Below are 24,647 nucleotides of genomic sequence, written 5' to 3'. Positions count from 1 at the left end.
ATTGGAGATACCAAAATTCTCTTACTGTCGTAATTTTTCTGTAATTCTAAATGCATTCTAAAATGAAGTGTGGGTAGGAGAAGGAAGGGAAGAATGAAGGGGGGGGTAATCAGAAGGGGGAATGAAGCATGAGAGACTACGGACTCTGGGAAACAAACTGAGGGCTTCAGAGGGGAGGCGGGTAGGGGAATGGGATAGGCCGGTGGTGGGTATTAAGGAGGGCATGTATTGCATGGTGCACTGGGTGTTATACGCAACTAATGAATCATGCAACACTACATCAAAAACTAATGATGGGGGCGCCTGGGTGGCACAGCGGTTAAGCGTCTGCCTTCGGCTCAGGGCGTGATCCCGGCATTATGGGATCGAGCCCCACGTCAGGCTCCTCCACTATGAGCCTGCTTCTTCCTCTCCCACTCCCCCTGCTAGTGTTCCCTCTCTCTGTCAAATAAATAAATAAAATCTTTAAAAAAAAAAAAAAAAAACTAATGATGTACTACTGTATGGTGACTAACATAACATAATAAATTATTATAAAAAATAAAAATAAAATTTAAAAAATGAAATGTGTATTTAAAATTGTAATTTTTTTAAGATTTTATTTTTAAGTAATCCCTGCACCCAATGTGAGGCTTGAACGCAGAACCCCAACATCAAGAGTCACACACTTTACTGACTGAGCCAGCCAGGTGCCCCTAAAATCATATTCCTTTTTTTTTTTTTTTTTTTTAAGATTTTATTTTGTTTTATTTGTCAGAGAGAGCACAAGTAGGGGGAGCTGCAGGCAGAGTGAGAGGGAGAAGTCCAATGCAGGACTCGATCCCAGGACCCTGGGATCATGACCTGAGCCCAAGGCTGGCGCTTAACTGAGCCACCCAAGTGCCGCTAAAATTGTATTTTTAAAATACATTTTGAATTAGTTTATTTGTAAATACTAGGAACATACCTTTTGACCAGTGAGTATGGTAAAATATCGAATCGGCTACAGATTCTTACTAGCCATGTGTTATGTGGATGGCTGTGCAGCCCTGCACTGAGTGTTAAGGTCCTAGAGATGGCCTGGGGCAGAGGGTGCCCCGTCTTAGAAACAGGATTATGTACTCGGTAAAATCATAGGTGGAGATGAGAAGTCAGAGGAAGAATGTAGCTTTGGGATTGAAGACACAGGTTCACATTCTCATTCTTTTTTAGTGTGATTGCATCAGGCCACCTAAGTTAATAACCTCACGTCCCTGGATGATGAGATATCCATAGCAACCTTCCTAGCAGACTTATTTAAATGCCGACTGGATATAACATGACTGCATCAGCACAGTGGTCAAGATCAAGTAGGTGTGGAAAGAAGGGAAAAGTCACTCTTACAAATATAGCAGTAATCTGGGACATACTGCACAGTAGCGTGTGTTACTTGGTTAAATGAGCAAGAGTCGGAAATCATGAATTCAGAAGAGGCTGACAGAAGCAGGTTGAAAAGAGAAAACCGATTCTGAAGGGTAAGCACAAGACCGGGGAGGGCTTGGGGCTCTCAGCATGGGAAGGGGCTGTTAGGGACAGCGGTAGGAGGGTGCTTTTTGCATGGGGGTGGCACTGAGGTCTCGGGCTGCTTTAGGAAGGGAGGTGGAGGGCAAGGACTTTAAATACGAATCATTGCGAAAAGAGGGGCTGGGAAGTCACGGCCAGCCTGCGACTTCTTTGTCTTCCTCACTGAATGCTTTGCACATAGTAAAACTTCGGGAAACACTTTGTTGTTTGCTGGATTACGTTCCTAATGAGTGTGTGATAAACCCCAGAGTACAAATAGAATACACATACATATAAATTAGGCTATTCAGTGGGATTTTGTTCTCTCCTCGGTCCATCAGATTTTATAGTGGTCGTGGAGTTGAACTGTGTATCACACATACTATGCGATTAGCATAGTTAAATAGATAAAGCTCAGTAAAATATGTTCAGTGGGCTTTCCTGTGTTTCCGCCTTGTAAATTATAAGGAGGAAGACACCCAAGCCTTTAGGGGTTTTAAAAAGAGCAAGGTGGGGGCGGGGGTCTAAGCACAGAAGCCTTGGGAATGTTCCCCCTGAGGTCAGGAGGAGTCGTTTGAGTCACGGAGGTTAGAGTTGACGGAGCGTGCGTGAACTTGTCCATCACGAGGCAGCAGGCACAGACAGGCCAGCTGTTGTGAGCATGGCTTTGAGACTCGTCTGTGCTGGAGGCAGCTAGACCCAGGGGCTGCGGCAGAGTGCGTCTGCCGGTCCCTGGAGGAAGCGTACCGCTGTGTTCACGGTCCACCACCACACAGACGGCAGCGAGCAGGGAGCCGGTAAGAGCCTCCCGCATTTCTTCTTAAGGCATCTCATCCAGGATGGGACTGTTTGCTAGTGTTTGTAGTTACGAGTGTTTCTTTTGTTCTCCTGTCTTTAAAAGCAGGTTGTCAGCTAGCTCACAGTGCAGTGGGTAAGATCTGGGGAGATCTGCAAACGTCTCCCTTGTTTATTGTTCTGCCTGAAAATGAGAAATAATGCAAATTGGGGCACAGATCCCAGCTCGAGCTCTGCATGCAGGCACATATGTGTCCGGGCACGCTGCGCGTGTGCTGCATGCATGCTGATAGATACGTGAAGATTTTGCAGCTTTGGGCTCTGCGGTTGACTCAAAGTGCACTGAGACTAGACGGCAGTGCCTTTCAGTACTGTGTTCTGGGCTGCAAGCCATAGTGCTGGTGTGACCAGTCGCCTTGGCATGTGGGAGCCTTGCTCCGCGCGAAATCTGCAGACCTCTGCCTTCCCTACGGAAGGCCAGCATGGCACGAAGACCCGTGTTCCTTGTCTGGCCTTTTCTTTTTTCCATGCCAGTGAGAAATTAGCATTTTCATGACCGAGACACTGAATGCGGATATTGAAAGGAAATGGTGAGTCAGCCACATGGAAGTGCGGGAGGGGGCAGCAAAATCAGGTGTGCATGTTGAGTCATGAAAAAATGCTCTGTGGGTAAATTCACACATAGCCTGCTTGCTAATTGCAGTGAAAACATCTAAATGGAGAAGAGGGAATCAGTGTGTTCTGAGTATTTCCCAGTTCTTGCATTTTGCTCTCTGGTGTGATTGTGACAGTTTAGAGGCATGCCATTTCGTACAGGTTTTACCGTACATGTGCTATGGATCTTTTGTTTTCACCTTTTGTACCGTAAAAGAAACATTTGTGGCCGTATTTCTAAATGATTGAAATGCCTTGGCTTTACTGACAGATGCTTTTGTGTGTGGAGGGAGGATGCCATTTTCGGAGAAATTGCTGCATATGTGTGTGTGCGTGTGCACAGACACACACCTGCATCTGTTTGGGTCTGCGTTTCCTGACTCACATGGGTAGGAGTTAATTTTAAAACGCATGTGTTAGTGGTCATGCTGTTGAGAAGGAAAAAGGGAAAGGAGTTTGAAGAAAGATTTTCAGAAATCTACCGGGCAGCATTTATAATTAGTCTTACACACTGAAGACTGGTAGAATGAATGACTGAAACATGTCACATAAAATATCTGAAAATTTGGTACAGATTACCTGGCTGGCTGGCCCATTTTCCTTGCGAAGCAGAGTCGTTGAGGGGGTATTGTATAAATATTCTTTATGATTATGTTGCAGAAAAGTATTCCACAGATGGTAGAAAGAGGTACATCTCTGTACTTTTTGTCATGCATGGTGGAAGAAACATTCTCTCTCTCTGTCTCTCACACACACACACGCATTCACACACACAGTAACACACATCCCTTAAAGACAAAATTTGCAGGGTTTTCTCACAGATGCGTGAACAGAATACACACAGGAGCAATTTTTTTAGAAGGGTACTAGAAATCACCATGTATGCAGGGATTAACCATGTGGGTTGTATTAGGCGTCCGTTGCCCAGCTGAGTCACGTGACCCTTCCACACATACGCTTGCTGCTCCTTGTTTTGTATGGACTGGCTGTTTCCCCAAAGTGTACCTTTGAATTTCAGAGGTATATTGGGAAGGTCATATCTCATGTGGCGTTTAGAATGCATTTGTTTTACTTTTAATGCCTTTAATTCTTTGCCTCTTCTGTGCGTTAAAATTTAAGAAGATCCAGGTGGGGAAGTAGTAGAAACAAGGGCTGCCGTTTTGTGCCCACTGGATCCACCTATCTTTCCCTGGTTAGTGGACACTCATGGTTTGTAGCTGGCTTTTCCTGGATAATCAGGTCTTTTCTGGGAGGCTTGTACACATAGCTGGGTGTCTGAAGAGATCCTGGAGTTACTTAGTTTTTTGACTTAAAAAAGTTTTTTGCAGAATCTCTTCTGTTAATTTTTAAAGTTCACAAAGCGTTCTCTCTCTCTCTCTCTCTCTCTCACACACACACACACACACGCACGCGTACGTATCTTGGGCCTTACCACATTGCACACCATGTTCATTCTACAGTAAACAAACTGGGCCGTAAGTGACTGGACTCACACAGCCGGTTCATAGAGAGCCCTTGCATGCAGTGTGGCTGGTTTGTAACCTGGTGGGTTCCTGCTGATTCATACCTCCCACCTCTGAGGTTGAAAAGGTCCTACAGGTAGGTATGGGCTGAGTGGAGATCGTGGTACACGTTGCCAGACCTAGTCTCTTACTAACTTTCGTGGCCCATATGGGGGGGGGGAGTGCAGTGAGAAGGAATCCCAGTGTGGCCTCCCAAGGGGGTGTGTGGTACAAAGAACCTCTCACCAGACGGAGAGACTTGGGGCGTGTGTCCCAAGCCCACGTGGGTATAATTTGCAGGTCACCCAACCTTTCTGACTCTCCATTTCTTTGTCCATAAAAGGAGTTTGGAGTCACTGATTTCTAAGGTCCCTTTATGCCGTCACAGTTTTTCATTCTCAGGGACAGAAGCCAGGGACTTGAACTCCCCCTTAAGATCATTCTTCCAGGCCCGTAGGTCATATTGTCTGACTTCTGTGCTGCCAGCGCTCATGTGAAAGAAGACACAGAAATATAGAGGAGACGGACATACATGTGATGCCTTGGAGATCCACTTTCAGATAAAAGGAGCTCCTGTCAGCAGACTGCGTTTCGTGCCGGCAGGCTTTGCGGACACCGTGGCAGGGCCCCGGACAGCTACGCTTGCCTCGGTGTGGTGTGCGAATGCCCCACCGGGTCGGCGGCTAACAGACGACGTGCTCTGGGGTGTCACCTGCGGCACGTTTGTTAGAGACTGACTGTTCCAAGGTCTAGCCAGTGGGCCCTTACACATACTCCGAGGCCATGAAAGGTAGAAGAACTAGAAATTCTAGGAAGGTGTTTAACATGGGTATACACATGCACGAGTGTGTATGTACGTGTGTAGAAATGGGCACCACATACATGTGCTCACGTATGAGGCATTTTATAGAGGAATACAGTCTATAAAGGTAACTTCTGTGTACAGCAAATATATCTAAAGCCTGTCGGGTAAATCATGCATTTCCAAATATGGTTCAGCTGAGTAACAATAATTAGACGGTCTCAAGGGTGGGATTTGCAGAATTTGGGCTCACATGCAACTGTGATAGGAGGAAGACAACCGAAGCAAACAATTTCCTCTTGAACTATGGGGAGAATATACTATTGTAACTATATTTTCATCTTTTACCAAATAATTACCCCGCATTCAAAATGGCTCCTTATTGTTTTTATTATGTTCAGTTAGCCAACATACAGTATCATCATTCGTGTTTGATGTAGTGTTCAGTGATTCACTAGTTGTGGATACACCCAGTGCTCCTCACAACACGTGCCCTCCTTAATACCCATCACCTGGTTACCCCGTCCCCCTCTCCTCCTCTCCCGCAACCCTGTTTGTTTCCCAGAGTCCATAGTCTCTCATGGTTCATCTCCCTCTCTGATTTCTCCCCCTTCAGATTTCCCTCCCTTCCTCGATGATCCTCCATGCTATTCCTTATGTTCCACCTAGAAGTGAAACCATATAATTGTCTTTCTCTGCTTGACTTACTTCACTTAGCATAATCCCCTCCAGTGCCATCCATGTCGATGCAAATGGTGGGTATTCATCCTTTCCGGTGGCTGAGTGAGACTCCATTGTATATATGGACCACATCTTTATCCAGTCATCTGTTGAAGGGCATCTCGGCTCCTTGCACAGTTTGGCTATTGTGGACAATGCTGCTATGAACATTGGGGTGCATGTGGCCCTTCTTTTCACTACATCTGTATCTTTGGGGTAAGTACCTAGTAGTGCAATTGCTGGCTTGTACGGTAGTTCTATTTTTAACATCTTGAGGAACTGTTTTCCAGAGCGACTGCACCAGCTTACATTCCCACCAACAATGTAAGAGGGCTCACCTTTCTCCACATCCTCGCCAACACAAAATGGCTCCTTTATTTTTATAAGCTTGACGTATGTTTTTGAGACTCCAGATTTTTACTAATTTGAGGATATCGCTTCGTAGCTTGTGTATACAGTTATTTGGGTTTTTTTTTGTTTAAAGATTTTATTTCGTTTTTTGAGAGAGCAAGAGAGGGAGCACACGCAGGGGGAGCAGCAGAGGGAGAGGGAGAAGCAGGCTCCCCACTGAGCAGGGAGCCGCAGACGGAACTTGATTCCAGGACCCAGGGATCGTGACCTGAGCCGAGGGCAGACATTTAACCAACTGACCCACCCAGGTGCCTCTACAGTTTTTTTTTAAAGGACATGTTATTTTAAAGTCTGTTTTGTTATTAAAACCTTCTTAGTAAAAATAGAAGAAAGTTCTGGGTAGGATGCATGGTATTCTAAGATATGAGTGGCCAGTAGAGGTCCTGTGGACTTTTCAGGTTGTCTCCAGTCTTCCGCAGTTATAAGTAACACTGCAGCAAACATCCTGTAGTGAAATATTCGTGTTCTGGCACGCTGATTTCCTTGGGATGAAATTCTAGACCTGGAATTGGAAGGCCGGCTTTTGGGAAAATGCCCAAGATGCCTTCCATGACGTGTGTACTGTTTATGCCCGACCACCCAACAGCCTAGGTCAGTCCTGCTTTTCCCAGAACTTTGTCCGTATTTGACATTTAAAACATTCTGTGACTCGATAGGCAAAAAGTTCACTCTTTATTTCCTTCCTTCCTTCCATCCATCCATCCAGTAGGCTCCACACCCCTGAGATCAAGACCTGAGCTAAGATCAAGAGTCAGACGCTTAACGACTGAGCCACCCCCTAGTTATTTCATTTTTAACTTGCGTTTTCTCAGGAACTAGCAAAGTCAAACTTTACATCTTGTCTAGCCATTTGTATTTTTTTGTTTTGTTTGTTACTGCTCACATCTTGTGTTCATTTTCCTGTTGGGGGTGGGGCCTTTCTTTCTTGATTATTGTTATTTAGGTTGCAAATAGATCGCTGAAGTGCACTGTGTGCTTTTCAAACATTTATGTTGGTTACAGTTAGTTTTTTCCTTTCTAATGTACTGTGTTTATCATGTCGTTGTTCCTGCCTGGTGGCTGTGTGCAATCCATTCCCATTCTCCTGGCTCCTCGAAATTGTGTGCTGGCCTTTGCGTTACTGCTGCAGAAAGCATAACCATGTGGGGCTCTGTGGGTATGAATTTCCTGTGAGCTGTAGACCACCACCTGCAATATTCTCCAGCATCTTTGCAAAGAAGATAAAACTGCTCGAGCAGAGAAGAACCCAGGTGTTTTAGAAGAAGGTCTAATGTGATGTTGCAGAGAGAAAGCAGGAGTCAGAGGTGAACATCTTCACTCTAGCTCAGGGTAGGAGGCAAGTGACTTAGCCTCTTGGGGCTGCAGTGTCCTGGAAATGCTGAGTTGCGTTCGTTGTGCTTGCTCTCTGCAAATGGAGGTTAGTAATAGGGTTGTCTCTGCTGAAGAATCGAGAACTGCTTGGGTTTCCAGTGCCCCAGCTCCTTCTGCCACCCTTACTGCTCTGGCTGACAGGAACCCACGGGTCCATGAGAGGCATAACCGTCAGACCTCCGTATATTGTAGCATCTGCTCATTTGAACATTTGTCCATGCTTGTGTCTTTCTCCCTTCTGTTATCTCTCATTGGGATGGTTTTAATGTTCATCGTAATGTTCCTGTTGTGTGTTTTGCTTTGATACGCCACCCCAAAACATTTCATCAGTCAGGGTGTAAGTATGTCAAAATAACATAAACAGAAGCCAATAGAACTATAGACGTAAACACCTTCAAAAGAGTAAGGGGCTGCCCAATCGCCAGTTAATATTTTTTATTACAGTCACCGCTTCGTTGAAAAATTGAGTTACTTCAAATTACCTTTAATGGGCAAGTAAACGTAATTGAATCAGTGAGTTGGACCTGTTTCTGTAGCATTCATGAAATTGGAGGGAGGCAGTCAGGAGACCGCTACAGAGTAGAGCTGACGCTGTCTCCGTCTCATTTAAGACTTGGTGGGCGCGTGAGATCCTCTCCCAGGCCTTATGGCTCCCGCGCACTGGCGCATGCGAGTATATGGGGTGGGTGGGTGGGGGTGTGTGTGTTTGCCCCTATGTTTTGATTACCACTAGATCGGACGAAGCACGGTCTCCATGGACAGGTCTTCAGGTGACAGCTATGTATCTGGTTACTGATGTATATATGTGTGGTCAGGTGCCAGGGAGCCTGTAAAATTGAATCGGGTACAGAGAGAATCTCCCTTGAAGGATCTTATCCTCCCTTGTTGGGGAACACAGTCCCTAACAGATTACCATAGACCAGGTGCTGAAACAACAGACAGTTATTTCTCACAGTTCCAGAGGCTGGCAGTTGAAGATGGAAGTGCGGCTGATTTGGTGGCTCCTGAGACCCGTTTCCTGGTTTGCGGACGGCAGTGTTCGTGCTGTGTCCTTACGTGGCGGAGAGCGGAGAGCAGGGCAACGAGCTCTCTCACGTCTCTCCTGTAAGCACGCTGTCCCATGGCTGAGGGCTCCGTCGTGATGACGTCATTACCTCCCAAAGGTCGCACCACCTAACACCTTCCCGTTGGGGGGCTGTTAGGATTTGATGTGTGAATTTTGGAGGGACACAGACATAAACGTAAATGCTATGATGCAGGGTAGTCAGAAGGCCCAAGAAAAAATCAGCCTGCCAGCCTTGTCTTCCTCTCCCCACTCCCTCCCTCCCTTCCTCCGTTTCTCCCCTTTACCTCACTGAGTCTTTGCTGAAGCCTACTTTGTCCCAGGGACTGCGCTAGGCCCAGGGACAGAAGTGGGTGCTGTCAGTGTACCCAAGAGGAGAGAGAGTAAATGAAAATAACACAGATGAATTGAGAACAGTTTGGGGACAAACAGGCAGAGATTAGATCCTTAGGTGGGTTCAGCTGAAGAAAGGCCTGTCGTTCAGGAAACGCTTCATGGAAAACGTTGCATTTCATTTGGATCTTAAAGAAAACAGGCATGGTGTCTGTGGGGCAGCTCCTGAAGAGTGTGGATCAAAGCGGAGATCTGGAAACCACACGGGATGGATGGCAGGGAAGGGCCTCTGGCCAAATGTATGTTGCAGGGGTCCCTGAGGAGTGGCAGGTGGCTTGGGTAGGATGAGAGGGGGAGCCTAGAAGATCAAGTGTGCAATCTGGCCCTGATTTTGTGGTGGTGGGAGGAAGGGCTGGAAGTTTCCAGGGGAGAGGATCAAGCTATCTACTTTCCATGCTAATTATGATGAAAATGTGCATTTTGTAAAATGAGGTAAGTGGAAGAGAGAAGATTGGAAATGTCCATCACGGGGTATCCATCACACAGAAAATACTTTAACAGTCTGGAAAAGTTACTGCAAGATGGCTTTGCTTTTAGAAAATTCAATTTGCGAAAGTTGTGAATAGACTCCCCCTCAAATTTGTTGAAATGGGGCGTTTCCCTGTCATTTCAGTGGGGGTGGGTTTGTAGTTCTAAGGAGTTTTAATCTTCTGCATCTGCCTGAAGTTGGCTCTCCTTGCAGATAAAAACACTGAGTGACTTACAGGGGTTTCAAGCCTGGGTACAATGACTGCCTTAGAGCAGGAGGGAACTTTCTGGGGCAGTGCGGTTGTATTTAGACTCGATGGTAGTGGTGAGCACGTAACTTTGCACATTTACCCAGACCTCCAGTGGCTTGAATATTATGGTGTGTAAACAATACCTTGATAAAATTGTGGTGGGGTGTGGGGAAGAAGAGAGGTGAAAATGTTGTGTAACGTGAAGACCTCCCAGACCCATCGCTAGATTTCTAGGAATTCAAACACGTGTTTTTAAAAACAAGTGGCTCAGAAGAAAAGCGTGTAGATGTGGGGGCAAGAATTAAAGCGAACCCAAATTCATTTATCGCTTGTTACCTGTGCCCTAATGCTTGCGGCTTTTAAGTTTTTATCAACAGTAGATCATACCTAATAAAAACTCAGCAGCCGAGATGTTCCCAAAACTATTATTGAGATGAATGAAATGTCTACCATCATAAAATATTTATCTGATCCGATTTTTCCTTCTAACTGCTTCTAAGGATTTCAAGTGACAGTGTGTGGCACTCCACTCCGGTTCACACGACGTTCGTCACAAGAGACCGTTGCTCCCACTAATGGCTAAAAAGTGGTCATAAAAGTTGTAAAATCAGAGCTTTAAAAGAATTCAGCAGACCCTGCTCTCTGTGTAAAGAGCTTTTCTCCCCTTTGGCGTTCCATTCTCCTCATACATTCTTCATAGTACTTTTCAAAATGAGCTTGAATTTTTAAGGAATTACTATCTACCTTGCCTTCTAGACCAGGGTTTGGCAAACTACAGCCCAAGGGCCAAATCCCCTGAGCCCAGGGTTTGAGAAGCCTTTCTGGGTGGAGGATTAAGGATCAAGGGTTGGTCCTCTGATGCTGGTAGCCAGGGGCACTTAATGTCACTGTTTTTTCAGATGATGATAATCGAGTTTTGGAGGGACATGCCAAACCAAGTATTAGTTTCAGGAGTAGTTTTTATTTTTTATTTTTATTTATTTATTTTTAAAGATTTTATTTATTTATTTGACAGAGATAGAGACAGCCAGTGAGAGAGGGAACACAAGCAGGGGGAGTGGGAGAGGAAGAAGCAGGCTCATAGCGGAGGAACCTGATGCGGGGCTCGATCCCACAATGCCAGGATCACGCCCTGAGCCGAAGGCAGATGCTTAACCGCTGTGCCACCCAGGCGCCCCAGGAGTAGTTTTTAATATTCGGATCAAGTGGTTAGAAAAATGGGAGATACGGAATTGGGGAGGGGAGGGTCCCATAAAGCAGAGATTCTCCGTGCTGGCAGAAAATCGAGGTTGCTGGAAGGCTTTCGCTCAGATATAGATTTGCAGGCATGCATGTCTCCCTCAGCCCCTACCTCTGGCCAGGCCTGGCTTCTGAGGGGGTAAGGTTGAGGAGAGCTTAGATCTGTATGTCTGAAGTCATCCCCTGTACTCCTTCAGAATGCTCTGGAGAACTGGAAGAGTGGGTTCAGGGAACAAGGTGGACCAGGAGTGCAAAGTGGTTTGACCCTAAGGGGTTGATATTTGAGGTTGACTGGATATGCCCTCCTATATTTGGTGGAAATGGTCTTCCTTTAAAAAGCTTTAAATCCAAAACATCAGACAAAAACATTGCTGTGCTCTCATCTATCATCCATCAGGGCAAGTGTTATTCTGGGTGGGAGGGGGGTAAGGACAGTCTAAGGAGGCTGTGTGTATCTGCAGCATTACACTGCTTTTTACAAACCCCGGAAAGAAATTTGGATAGCATAACCTCACACCTGGGAGGAGCGAAAAGCCTCCAATATTTATGACATTTTCCCTGTTTTCTTTAGATCGGCTTCAAATTGGTAGTAGCGTCCCATGCCGTGTGGAAAGAGCTGTCGAGGTCAGAAGGCAGAGGGAACTTTCTTTTCCCTCTGTCTCCTGTGGTTTTCATCTCGTATCCGGCTTCCATAATATTCTGGTCCGACATTGGTTGACCCAGGCCGAGAGTAGGGTCCTGCCTGGTTCCACGTGTGGCTGAACGCCCATCAGAAGAAATGGCAGGTCTCCACTGGGGCTGTGGGGTGACTGGTGGCATCACTGAGGACACTTATGTCCTGCAGCTTCAGAAGACTAGTGGCGGCCTGCTGAGTCACCGGGTCAAACTCGCAGAGCAGGCTAAGTAGAGTCTCTGGCCGGTGGCTGAGCAACGTCATGGGCCAGCCCCACTCGCCCCTGAAACCCTGATTCCATCAGTTCGGCCACTACTTTAAAAAAAAAAAAAAAAAAGAAAGAAAGAAAAATCGCAGCTGATGTCAGGCTTGCCCACACTTTGAACTTTGCGCAAGATGTATTTTTAGGCAAGCCAGAAACAGAGAATGCCAGGAGAAAACTCAGCTAACAGATCACTTGCAAATGTCATTTTTATTCCATTTGTCTGTGCCTCTGATTCTAACTAGCCTGGAGCTTGGATAGGCAGAGGAGATTTGCATGATTTTGTTTAAAAAAAAAATTTTTTTTTTCCCCAAGTGTCCCATCTTGGAACCAGGAATGAGGGTCTCTGAGCCACAAAAATGAAAGAGGACTGGAATAGATTCAAAGCGCACAGTCTGAAAACGGAGTTGGATACTCGAGGGGCCATCACAGATGAGAATCTCTAAATGTGGGTGTTTTCTGTGATTGGACGCTAGCCCTTCCTGAGCCTCTGCTTGTACATGTGGTTTGGGTTCATCTGCGCGTGGAATCTCTCCGTTAAACAGTTGTCCTCCACTTAACTACAAATGACGTATCGGTCTCTCTAATTGGACTTCATTCCTGTTACCATCCAAATTCCTACAAGCAAAAATAAAACCCAAAGGAAGCCAGTCTTTTTATCCATCTGTTAGGACAACGAAGAAATAACATTCATCTGATTTTCTAAAGTAATTGCTTTCCCCACATGGCATTAGAATCTTCTTCTTCCTTTTACATTTTATTTATTTATTTGAGGGAGAGAGAGAGCTCGGGCAGGGGGAAAGGCAGGGGGAGAGGGAGAAGCAGACTTTTCACTGAGGAGGGAGCCCAACATGGGGCTCGATCCCAGGACCCTGAGATCATGACCTGAGCCAAAGGCAGACGCTTCACCGACTGAGCCACCCCGGCGCCCCTAAGCTGTGATTTCTAATAAACAATTCTACACATCACAAAATCACTCTTCTTGACACTCATAAGCAATGGATGTGTGCTTTCTAAAACTGTAAATGTTAAATTCCAGGGTCATTCATGGAAACATAACTCCATTTGGAAGGCAGCTCCTCAGAATCCTACCTAATGGTCCTTGCAGGTAATTTTGCTGTGGGTCTGGCTTTGCAATATACACTCGAAAGTACTATTCTTTTTTTTTTTTTATGTTATGTTAGTCACCGTACAGTATATCCTTAGTTTTTGATGTAAAGTTCGATGATTCATTGTTTGCGCATAACACCCAGTGCACCATGCAATACGTGCCCTCCTTAATACCCACCACCAGCGTATCCCAATCCCCCACCCCACTCCCCTCTGAAGTCCTCAGTTTGTTTCCCAGAGTCCATAGTCTCTCGTGGTTCATTCCCCCTTCTGTTTAGTCCCCCTTCATTCTTCCCTTTCTTCTCCTACCGATCTTCCTACTTCTTTTTTTTTTTAAAGATTTTATTTATTTATTTGACAGAGATAGAGACAGCCAGCGAGAGAGGGAACACAAGCAGGGGGAGTGGGAGAGGAAGAAGCAGGCTCATAGCGGAGGAACCTGATGTGGGGCTCCATCCCAGAACACCGGGATCACGCCCTGAGCCGAAGGCAGACGCTTAACGACTGTGCCACCCAGGTGCCCCCGATCTTCCTACTTCCTATGTTCCATAGATGAGAGAAAGCATATGATAATTGTCTTTCTCTGCTTGACTTATTTCACTTAGCATTATCTCCTCCAGTCCTGTCCATGTTGCTGCAAATGTTGGGTAATTGTTCCTTCTGATGGCTGAGTAATATTCCATTGTATATATGGACCACATCTTCTTAATCCATTCGTCTGTTGAATGGCTTCTCCGCTCCTTCCGCAGTTTGGCTGTTGTGGACGATGCTGCTGTGAACACGGGGGTGCATGTGGCCCTTCTCTTCACTACGTCTGTTATCTTTGGGGTGCAAGTGCTATTCTTGGACCGTCTCTGATACACCAGCCACCCTGTCCATTGGTAGTGTCAGCATAGGCTGGTTTTGTGAATGGCATAAGTTAGTATTTTTCATAATATTTCTTTACTTTTTTAAAGATTTTATTTATTTGAGAGAGAGCGTGCACACAAGCAAGGGGCAGAGGGAGAAGCAGACGCCCCGCTGAGCAGGGAGCCCAACATGGGCCTCGATCCCAGGACCCTGGGATCATGACCTGAGCCGAAGGCAGACGCTTCACGCCTGAGCCACGCAGGTGCCCCCTCATAATACTTGAATGAAAGGAGGAAACCTATTGGTGTTATGCACTGGAAGCTTGCGGCATGTCTCTCTGTTATTGAGTCGATTCCAACGCACAGAATTCTGGTGGTGCCCTCGTAGCACAGATGGCCCTGGAGCAGCTGCCACGGGGTGCCCTTCGCACTTGGAGGCCTGGGTAGCAGTGCTCCGGCTATGTGGCGTCGTGGGAAGAGGGTATGTGTTGCTGTCCTAGGATCTCCTTTCAGCTCTGCTGCGGCTCTGTCTGTCTCTGCTTCACGTGGCGACCGTCCCGGGGTGTGGCCTGTGACTCCCCTGGACAGGAGAGGAAACGAAGCGTTTTGACACACTGTCTCTTGCCTGATGTCACATAGCTAGTAAGTGATACCATGGTTGGAAGTGTCTGCCTCATGAAACCCCAAATTAAGTGTGGGCTAGAAACTTTACGGTAGCCTCAGACACGAAAACACAGCAGAAGTAACAGCCTTGAGCAACACGTGTGTCCAAGTCAGAAGGGACCGTGTGTCCTTTCCTGTCACTGACTCCGTAAGTACTTCGGAAAGGAGGACCCTGTGTGCCTTACGTAAGTCATCGACCGGCTGGAAATGTTTCTCTTTTCCTTGGTGAAAATAATGGTTAACCCTGCTTGCAAAGCAGCAGTGAATGAGTGATTACAGAGCAGTCTACAGATGTTTACTTATGTTGGGAATGTTCACATGCAGAGTTCTTTCGCTCAGAACCTAACTGCCTGCGTCTCAGAAAATGCAGCTTTATCCCTTACCATTCTGCACAGTGACTGAAACCCAGAAATGCGTTTGTAGGTGTAATGGGCGTTCAGGTGACGGTGTGACACGGTGCACGAAAGATTTGCTCCCGCGGCCCCGAAGAAGTTAGCCTGGTTCCCTTCCCTCCGTGGAGGTGCGTCCAGCCCAGTGAGGGGAGTGGAGACCATGAGCCACGAGTCCCTGGAGAGTGAGGCCAGTCCCGTGCTGGGGGCGACCAGGAACCGAGGGCCTGTGAGATGGGGAGCAGGAAACTGCGACCCAGACAGAGAAATCCAGTGCTGCCCCAGGGCTCATCGCGAACAGATGGAACCTGGAAATAAAACGGCCACCTCTCATATACAGACACCACATTTAGACGTGGGCCTGGCGGTCACCATACCCACATCAGAAATGTTGATGGCAATTAGAGCAGTGGGGGGGGTTCCAAAGCTCAGAAATGTCGATGGCAGTTAGAGCTGGGGGGGGGATTTCCAAAGCTCAGAAATGTCGATGGCAATTAGAGCTGGGGAGGGGGGTTTCCAAAGCTCAGAAATGTCGATGGCAATTAGAGCTGGGGGGGGGGTTTCCAAAGCATTTGGCGTGTGTGTGTTTACGTGTATCTACGTGATATTTTTCCTTCGGGCCCTTTGGTCCTTTCTGCCCCATCACAGGGTGTTTGGGCCGCGGAGCAGCATTCAGCATGGCCTTTCCTTGGGGACTTTCCTCTTCACGTTCGTTTCATTCGGCTGCACTGCCCCGTTAGAGACCTTTCACCTCCTGTTGCCTCCGCAGCGGCCAGGCTCATGAAGAAGGACAGCGTGGCATAGGGTCGAGCCCAAGCGCAGGTTGCAGGGCTCGGGGAGTCTCCAGTGTGTGGAGCCTGCCAGGCCTCCCTCCTCCTGGAACCGTGGGAGCAGCAGCGTTCCCCTTGGTAACATGTCATTAGCATGTTTTGCATGACGTGAGCAAGCTACGTTGCATATCAATTGCTGGGGCTCTCGAATGCAGCGCCTTTTCAGTTTTCCTTTGTGCGGCTTTACTCACTGCTCCCTTGTATACACCTAGGAGCAAGATGCTTTGATGCTTTTGCTGACAAATCCTTAAGACATCCTTATTTTCTGTATCTATGGATCTTACTATCACCATTGACTTTATACTTGAAAATTTAAAAAAGCGGGAGGGGGGATACACGTACAGTACACAGAGACCGACAGATAACGCATCTAACACACCCCCAGCAGACACACAGGCAACGTACGTGGTACAGACACACAGACATACACGCACGTTCTCTACTGAGCAGTCACGTGGAACCTGTTAGATCAGAATGTGACCCTAGCAGAGCCCCAGATTCCCATTTGTGGTCCTTCTTGTGACCCTGATTTCCTGAATTCCTAACTGGATTAAAAAGCCAATTAGTGGTTTTATGCCTTTGACTTTGTAAGTTTGGTGGTGAGGAGAAGGAGTAAAAAAAATAAGGGGGAGGGAACAAGCTTGGCGCTGAAATTGCTGTGCTAACGTAAGTCTAACTGGAGTGCGGTGCTGGGGGGCAGTGCAGTGAACCCCATGGCTAGGACCAGGAGAGACCATACAGCATGTTTGCCTCCCCTAGGGCACTGAGCGCCCTGCAGTCCTGCAAAGGATGCCCCACTGGGAAGACAGGAAGTGCCCATGAGGCCTTGTGCCTGACAGAAGCCGGACATGGCCCTTGGGCAAACCGTGCAGGCCGTCTTTTGCTCCGAGTCCTTATTTCCCATGTGTGAGTTCTCTCCTGTGTCTGGGCACATCTCCACATCCTGTCTAACACACCCGGCAAATAGAGCTCCTTTTTCGTTAACATACTAAAGGTGAATCCAGATGGCCAAAAGCACTTAAGTTTGAGCAGTCCATTGTGGCTAATTTAATTGTGTGTGTCTGGGAGGTGGTGGGTAGTTAGGAAGTCAGCAGCACCAAGAGCCTTCCTGCAGATCTGTGGATGCTGTGTTTCAAGCCTGTTGGTAGGAGAGGAGGAAAAGTGCACGCATGGCTCCGCTCTTTGAAGCAGAATATTAGGGAGGCATTTGTGAAGTGTCGTGAATTAGGTTTTATGCTCTTTAAGAGGCACAGTGGCTGGAACGGAAAGGAGACACAGGGCATTCACCCCCCCGCAGCAGATCAAACCGACTCGTCCGCGGCAGGACGCCCGAGCCCTGAGTTAGGCTTCTCAAACCGCGTTCTCAGCTCGAAGGTGCTTAAATGCGATTCGGTAACCAGACAGCTGCTTGACGCTGTTCTCTACACATCCGTTGCTATGTTCAAGTTATTTTGAAAACTTGTAGTTTCTTTTAGTGCGTGCCTGGTATGTATTTTTGTCCTGCAATATCTACCTTCCTGGAACTGGGTTAATATTTTAAGCTCTTGTGCTTGGCTGCTTTGCCACCGTGTGTCTTCTAAGCTGAGGTGGTATGTTCAGTGTCTTGCCAGCAGAGAGCCAAGCTGCCCTCTCTCTGGGCCCCACTGGGACAAGCTCCTGTGCCCTCTTCTAGATACAGAGAGCTTCTAGCTTCTAGGTGGGGCAGGGTCCGGCCTGTCTGGCTGTGCTCCCGCAGCGCAGGGTGGGGGGCTGGCCCCAGCTGCTGACCGTGGGAAAGGGGAAGGAATTGGGCATGGTCTGGGTTCTGCTCTCGAGCATCCGCTGAACCTGGAGGGGCTCGTTCTCCCGAGGGCATGGTCAGAGGGACGTGTGCAGGGCACCGGACTTGCAGGACAGCATCCCGGGGGTGGGGGGACATCTGTAACACCCAGGCCAGGCATCCTGTCCCAGGAGGCCGGCTCAGTCCTGGGTCTGAAGGCGAGTGCTAGAATGAGGCTCCTGCCCTGGGTGTCAGGGGGAAAGCCTTATCCGACTTGTTACTTAGTAGGTTACATCTCTTCTGGGCGCTGGTGCTCGGACGTGTCTGCTGGCTCTCCCACTGCTGCCCTTCTTAGAGTTTCCTTTAACAACACGGTTGTCTCCGTCAACGCGAAACTGCTCTTCCCTGACCTGAAGATTCCATCAGAGGCTCGTTTTATCACTCAGGTCGGAAGCAACCGTGTGTTGGCAAAGGCGTGGCCCCCTTCTCCGTTTCGGGTTTGATAGTTGTTAGCCTACGAGCGTTGGCTACAGCACGGATAACCGCACACGTGAGGCCTGCCCGTGCGAGTGTTTTGTGGGAACCTTTCCGTGGGTGTGTGCGTGTCTGCACATATTAAACACAGGCATGTGTGCCTCGAAAGTACAGGTAGAACTGGAAATGGATCACAGGATGGAAAGATCACTGACCTCGTACGTGCCCAAAAGCCTGTGTTTTTCTCGTTTTTAATAATATACGACTTAATTTAAAGGTTTTATTAATAAATGGTTTTGTGCCTCACGCTGGAAAGTTCTGTGCCTTTGTATGTGGCAATTTCCCAAAGTAAGCCACGTAAAAATAGTGTTGTGACATGGAATAAGTGTTTCTGAATAAAGCCGTGTGAGAATTTTCATCAACATTGTTTTTAAAAATATTTGTGTAAATTTTTTTGCCCCAGCATGCAGCTTGCGTGTACGTGTGCGTGCATCTGATACGTGTGCGTGTGTTTTTAATACTCCCCTTCCTATGACATGATGTGCCAACAGCCAGCCTGATGTCCGGTGTGTGTTTGGATTGCGTATCTTGCATTACTGATTACGGTGGAGACAGGTGTGGGAAGACGTATATGGATTTAATTCCTTCAAATGATGTAAGATGATTATCCAGATCTGGGTTCTAGTCCCATTTGGAGAGAAGGTGTTACTTGGAGTCGTATGCTCATTTTTATACTTTCTCCCTCTAGACGAGCAGATGCCCAGCGTCCGGAAGCCATTCCAACAGCGCAGCAGGACTCTCAGAAGCCGTCCCAGCTCTCTAAGCCACCTCCCACCTGGGAAGCGCCAGACGTGCCCCAGGAGGCCCGCAGCAGAGCGGGGACCCTACCTCGAGATTACAGATACCCAGAGGAAACGCTCGGCCCAGGACCACACGTGCCGAGCGCCCCCCCCTCGGCCCTGCACACTCGGGGGCAGGACCCAAGGCCTGTGAACACTGCACCGCTCCCCAAGAAGCCAGCCCCACAGAGGCCACCGCCGCCCAAACGTGAACCCAGGCAACTCAAGGGCCTGGCCGGTGGCACACCCGGGACCGCTCCCCTAAGTGCCCCCAGCAAGCCCCTTCCCCCACCGTCCCCGGAGGCCCTGGAGGTGTGTGTGGACCGCCTGTCCCTGTCCCACAGCCCCTGTGCCTTGGTGGAGAAGCTGAGCAGTGCGCAGCCCGAAGACGGTGCCAGGGCCGCTGGTGAGCACGACAAGCGGCATGTAGATGAGCACACAGCCTGTCCAAAGCGTGAGGCCCTGCTCCCGTCCAAGTTCCGGCCCCTGCAGACGTCCGCCATGGAGACCTCTCGCTCCCCTTCTCCTCAGTTCGCTCCCCAGAAGCTGACAGACAAACCTCCCCTGCTGATCCAGGAGGAGAATCCCACAAGGTACTGTCCTGGGACAGTGGCCCTGTGCTCTGACCCCTTTCCCGAGCTCCTGCAGGTGCATCTTTCCTGGGTGGTGGACGCCGGGTACCCTGCTTCAGCTGCACACACTGGATTTTAAGTTGCCCCTGGGGACTGACTCCATGGGGGAGAATCCACAGCTCCAGTGGTCAGTTGCATTGTGAACTTGGTAGGGGGGCTGTCCTGTTCCACAGAAGCAAGGGGGGTGTGGTGGAGGTGGGGGACCATCCCCTGTCCCTTTCACCCAAGGCCGTGTTGACATATGCATTACCAATAGGTATCTACCCAGCAAGGCTGTGTTTTCTCTAAGCATCTGTGTGTAATCAGAATCCAGTTTAAACTAAGCAGGAGATCTTCGTGTTTTTCATAATGTCCAGTATTTCCACGCTGTTTTTTTCTTTTTCTTTTAAGATTTTCTTTATTTGAGAGAGAACGAGCAAGCACAGGGTAGGGTGCGGCAAGGGGAGAGGAGAGAGAGAGAGTCTCAAGCAGACTCTGTGCTGAGTGTGGAGCCTGACGGGCTCAATCCCAGGACCCCAAGATCATGACCTGAGCTGAAACCCAAGAGTCGGCCGCTTAACCAACTGGGCCACCCTGGTGCCCTCCTCCATGCTGTTTTTTTCTGTATCTTATGTGAAAAGCCAGGCTGGTATACACCTTTTGTTAAAGCAGAGGAAACGTCTATTATAGCACATGGTGCTGCTGTTAGAATTTCAGGCGTGGGATGGTCTGCGGTGCCCGTTGAGACGTTGATAGATGTTGTCAGGCAGGGTCTGACCCGTCAGGGGCGCTGTTTCCTTTTCCCTCCTGTCTGAGGGCCTTCGAAGAACTGAGAAGTGGAAGAAGTGGAGAATTTTCGTCTTGTTCTCTAGAGCAGTGGTTCTCAACCTGGGGGAGGGCCGCTTTGCCCCCAGGGCACAACTGGCTGTGTCTGCAGAGGTTTTGGGTGTCACGGCTGCAGAGGGAGTGTTGCTCCTGGCATCTCGTGGGCAGAGGTGAGAGGTGCTGTCCCCAGTCTGCCCCGCAGCCAGGAACGCTCTGGCCCGGAGTGTCCTGACGCGTCTCACACAGTCACCAGCAGCCACATGCGGCCGTGCAAAGGTCTGTTAGTGAGAAATAAAGTAAATTCGGTGCGGCTGGTGGCATAGACTGGTTATTTCCGCCATTTTCAGAAAGTCTGTTAGATCTTCTGTTCTACAGTCTCAAGCTAATCTTTTTTCTTTTCCTTCCTCCCTTCCTTCTTTTCTTCCTTCCTCTCCTTTCCCCTTTCCCCTTTCCTTTTCTCTTTTTTCTTTTCTTTTCTTTTCTTTTCTTTTCTTTTCTTTTCTTTTCTTTTCTTTTCTTTTCTTTTCTTTTCTTTCTTTCACTTCAAAATATCTCCGCAGAGAGGATATACGTTCCTGGTGTCATCCTGTGTCTCCAGGTGTGGCACTGTCCCCACAGCTGCCTCTGCGGGCCCCCGCTGTGCTTTATGTCGTTCACAGTGTGGGTATCACTGCAGTACCTTCCCTGGCAGGTGACGTTGTCAGTTGTGAAAGGAAGGAGAAGCAACACGGTGGTCTGTGGTGGGCACGTATGTGAGACGGTTGCAAGCGAGTCGGCCTCAGCCCCTCCATTCTGCATTCTGCGGAGCTGGTGGGAGCCGCTGGGCTCCTCGGACAGACTGCCGTGTGCTCCCGTGCTGCTCCTGACCTGTGTGGGCTCTAGGAGGAGGCAGTAGCTTTCATGGTTTCTTGCCTGATTTTCTCATTCTGTCTTTCCTATGAGCTTGAGAGGGATTTCAGTAAGCAGTGACGATACTATTGAAGATCCTGGTGGGGGCGGGGAGGGGGGTCTTTGGGGACCCACATTATTGCATGTTCTCATCCGCCGTGTCAGCGGGGCTGGAAAGGGTCGTCTTTGCATCCTGTCTCTTGCTGTACAGGTGCTCACAGAGAGCTGAGCTCTGGTTGGCATTTGGACACATACCCAACTACGTCCGCTCCGTTCTTCCCGGGAAGCACAGTGAGGCAGAGGGTGGCCGTGCCATTTCCCAAACTTGCTGCCAAGGAAGTTGGTCATAGGGTACCGAATGAGTCGCCGTGCCCCAGGGTGTGTATTGTTGGTCAGTCCTGGTATGAAAGCGTGGAATCCCAGTGACCAACGAGACAGAGAAGCCAGGGGTCAGGGTCGGTGACCACAGTCTGCTCCTGATGGGCTAGGAGGGGGAGCGTGCCCGGGGCAGGGCTTCCTACTCTGCCTGGCATGTGAGATACTGTTCTTGCCCTACCCTGTGTGGACTTGGGGTTCTTGCGCTGGAGCTGCTCGCGTCCTCTCCTCCGTGGCTGGTGTCTCCCTCCTTCCAGTTAGCCCTCGATCACGAGTGTGCGTGTGCCGGGGCTCTTGCCGGGGCGCAAGGCAGACACCCACACTCACGCACCTGTTGAGCGGTTCCCGTGTGCCAGGCACGGAGCTGCAGCTGGAACGCAGAGAACAGGGTGCGGCATTCCTTTCCTCTGGGGAATTTCAGAATGGGTATTCATGCCCCCCCAAACCGCGTCAACTCCTGTCCTAACACTAGGTAGCTTACTTTCAAAGCTTTGAAAGTTCTCTGGGGTTTTTGTTTAAACTACAACATGGAGACGCTGGCCAGCAGCTGCGGCCAGTGACACAGATTTGATCGCTCCTAGAAGCGTCCTCAGGAGCGTTTTCCTGCGCGCCTGTTTCCATTTGGGAGTGAACGAGCACAGAGTGTCGGGACGGCTCCTGCACGGCCACGTGGGTGGCATTAGTGGCGTCACCTTGAGCCTCTGCGTGTGAGAGTCTGCTGAGTGGGTCCTCTGGTTCACCCGAGCGGCACGGCGTGCAGCTGACGGTCACCCTCCGCAGTGGGTGTGAGCAGAGCCGAGTGGAGCGCTTGCTGTTGGGGCCGGGCGGGCCCCCAGGGGCAGCGGGCGCTTTGAGAGGAGCCGTGGGGCTCGGCGCAACCCCCCTTCTCCACCTCTCTGCCTTTGGATTAGGAATCGATGAGATCTGGTTGCGGTAAGGTCTGATCTGCTGTGTTTTGTCCTGACTTTGAAGTAAAAGTTCATCCAACTTTTTAAATGTGCAAGTCTGGCCAGCTTACAAGAGGAGGGGCCCTTTATGCTTAGAAAGGACCAGGAAGAGATGCTTTGCTGGAAAGTATAGGTCAACGTGTGAAGGACTTGTTCTTTTTTCCTTGTCTTCCTGCCCTGGAAATCCAGTTTCTCCACAAGTCGGGGAATAAATAGAGGCTGGCTTAGACGTCAGTCCTGGGGCAGCGCCTGGCTGGCTTAGTCGGGAGAGCATGGGACTCCTGATCTCAGGGTTGTAAGTTCAAGCCCCACATTGGGCGTAGAGCTGACTTTAAAAAAAAATTCAGTAGTAGGTGATCTGGGTTTATAAATTTTTTTTTAAAGATTTTATTTATTCATTCGATAGAGAGAGAGACAGCCAGCGAGAGAGGGAACACAAGCAGGGGAGTGGGAGAGGAAGAAACAGGCTCCCAGAGGAGGAGCCTGATGTGGGGCTCGATCCCAGAATGCCGAGATCACGCCCTGAGCCAAAGGCAGACGCTTAACGACTGAGCCACCCAGGCGCCCCAGTGATCTGGGTTTCTAAGTGTGTAATGGAAGGAATGAGGAGAGGGGTTCTTCTGTCTCTGTCTTTGCTTGGATAAGATGCCCAAAGTTTCCTTCTGACGTTTAGCACATCTAAATGGTATTTTCCACAGAGCTGGCCTTTTAAAATTTATTCATAAATTTTAAAGAAGGCATTAGGCGGGGACTGTACATGAATACCTAGATAAAACATCTAATGATTTCTACTGGAGGAGAGAAGAGAATACAAAATGATTTTAGCCTGTACACTGCAGTGTACAGGGAAAAAACCATACTGTGTTCCCAGCTGCCAGTTAAAGGGTGAAAAACCTTTAATTTAGAGCACTGGAATGTTCCATGCGGTACACAAAATTCGGTCCGTTAGGGTCACATGGTAGAAATGACTTTAGCCCACTATACTAGAAACAAATGCAGAACTTTGGCTTTATGATTTTGACTTGTTTTTTCCTTCCCTTGTGGACACCAGCAGATGGCTCTCTTTCTCCAATATGTCCTTCAGAAATACTTGAAACAGACTTTTGTCCCTGTGACCCTGGTCCACGGGATCCCTGGGTGTGGTCCAGCGAAGTCTAGCTGAGGGCACCAAGCGGCATTCGGGGGAATCCTGCATGAAGCCCCATCACACTGACCAGTCCATGTTCTGTCTTCCGTGCGGGTGCCCCCTAGTTCCTTTCACTGCGAAACCTTCTTTAGTAATTTATCTTATTTATTTACTTTTTTAGAGACCATGTGCGAGCGGGGGTAGAGACGGGCAGAGGAGGGAGAGGAGAGGGAGACAGAGAATCTTAAGCAGGCTCTATACCCAGTGCAGAGCCCCATGCGGGCTTGATCTCACAACCCTGAAATCATGACCTGAGCCGAATCAAGAGTTAGACGCTAAACCAACTGAGCCACCCAGGCGCCCCCCCCCCCGCCTTTTTTTTTTCAAGTAAGCTTCACAGACAATATGGTGCCCAGTGTGGAACTTGAACTCATGACCCTGAGATCAAGACCTGAGCTGAGAGCTGAGATCAAGAGTCAGGTGCTTAGGGGCACCTGGGTGGCTCATTCGTTAAGCGTCTGCCTTCGGCTCAGGTCATGATCCCAGGGTCCTGGGATTGAGCTCCACATCAGGCTTCCTGCTCAGTGGGAAGCCTGCTTCTCCCTCTCACACTCCCCCTACTTGTGTTCCCTCTCTCACTGTCTCTCTCTGTCAAATAAATAAAATCTTAAAAAAAAAAAAAGCTGGGCCCTTAACTGACTGAGTCACCCAGGCGCCACCCCCCATCTTTTTTTTTTCCCCCTAAGGAAAAGTGTGTACTCAGTGAATCACTTAAAATAATACCTAAGTGGTGTGCCCTGTGTTTAGTGCCAGATCCTTGCATGGCTGCTTTGAGAAG

General features: G+C 48.8%; 1 protein-coding gene across 3 annotated transcripts in view; it reads left to right on the top strand.

Moving 5' to 3' along the window:
- Positions 1–24,647, top strand: part of SHROOM2 (shroom family member 2) — a 136,369-nt gene that overhangs the window by 96,294 nt on the left and 15,428 nt on the right. For 2 of the 3 annotated variants that reach the window (XM_045813650.2, XM_045813649.2), the window contains exons 6-7: positions 13,165–13,233; positions 18,947–19,630. In XM_045813650.2, coding sequence (XP_045669606.2) covers positions 13,165–13,233; positions 18,947–19,630 — 753 coding nt within the window. The remainder of the gene's footprint in view (positions 1–13,164; positions 13,234–18,946; positions 19,631–24,647) is intronic. The other variant, XM_045813652.2, reaches the window with a different exon arrangement.

Source organism: Ursus americanus, chromosome X (genome assembly GCF_024610735.1).
Source record: "Ursus americanus isolate L20-20 chromosome X, mUrsAme1.1.p, whole genome shotgun sequence".
Classification (NCBI taxonomy): Eukaryota; Metazoa; Chordata; class Mammalia; order Carnivora; family Ursidae; genus Ursus; species Ursus americanus.
Note: the sequence above shows the minus strand (reverse complement) of the source record. Positions and strands in the feature narration are given on the sequence as shown.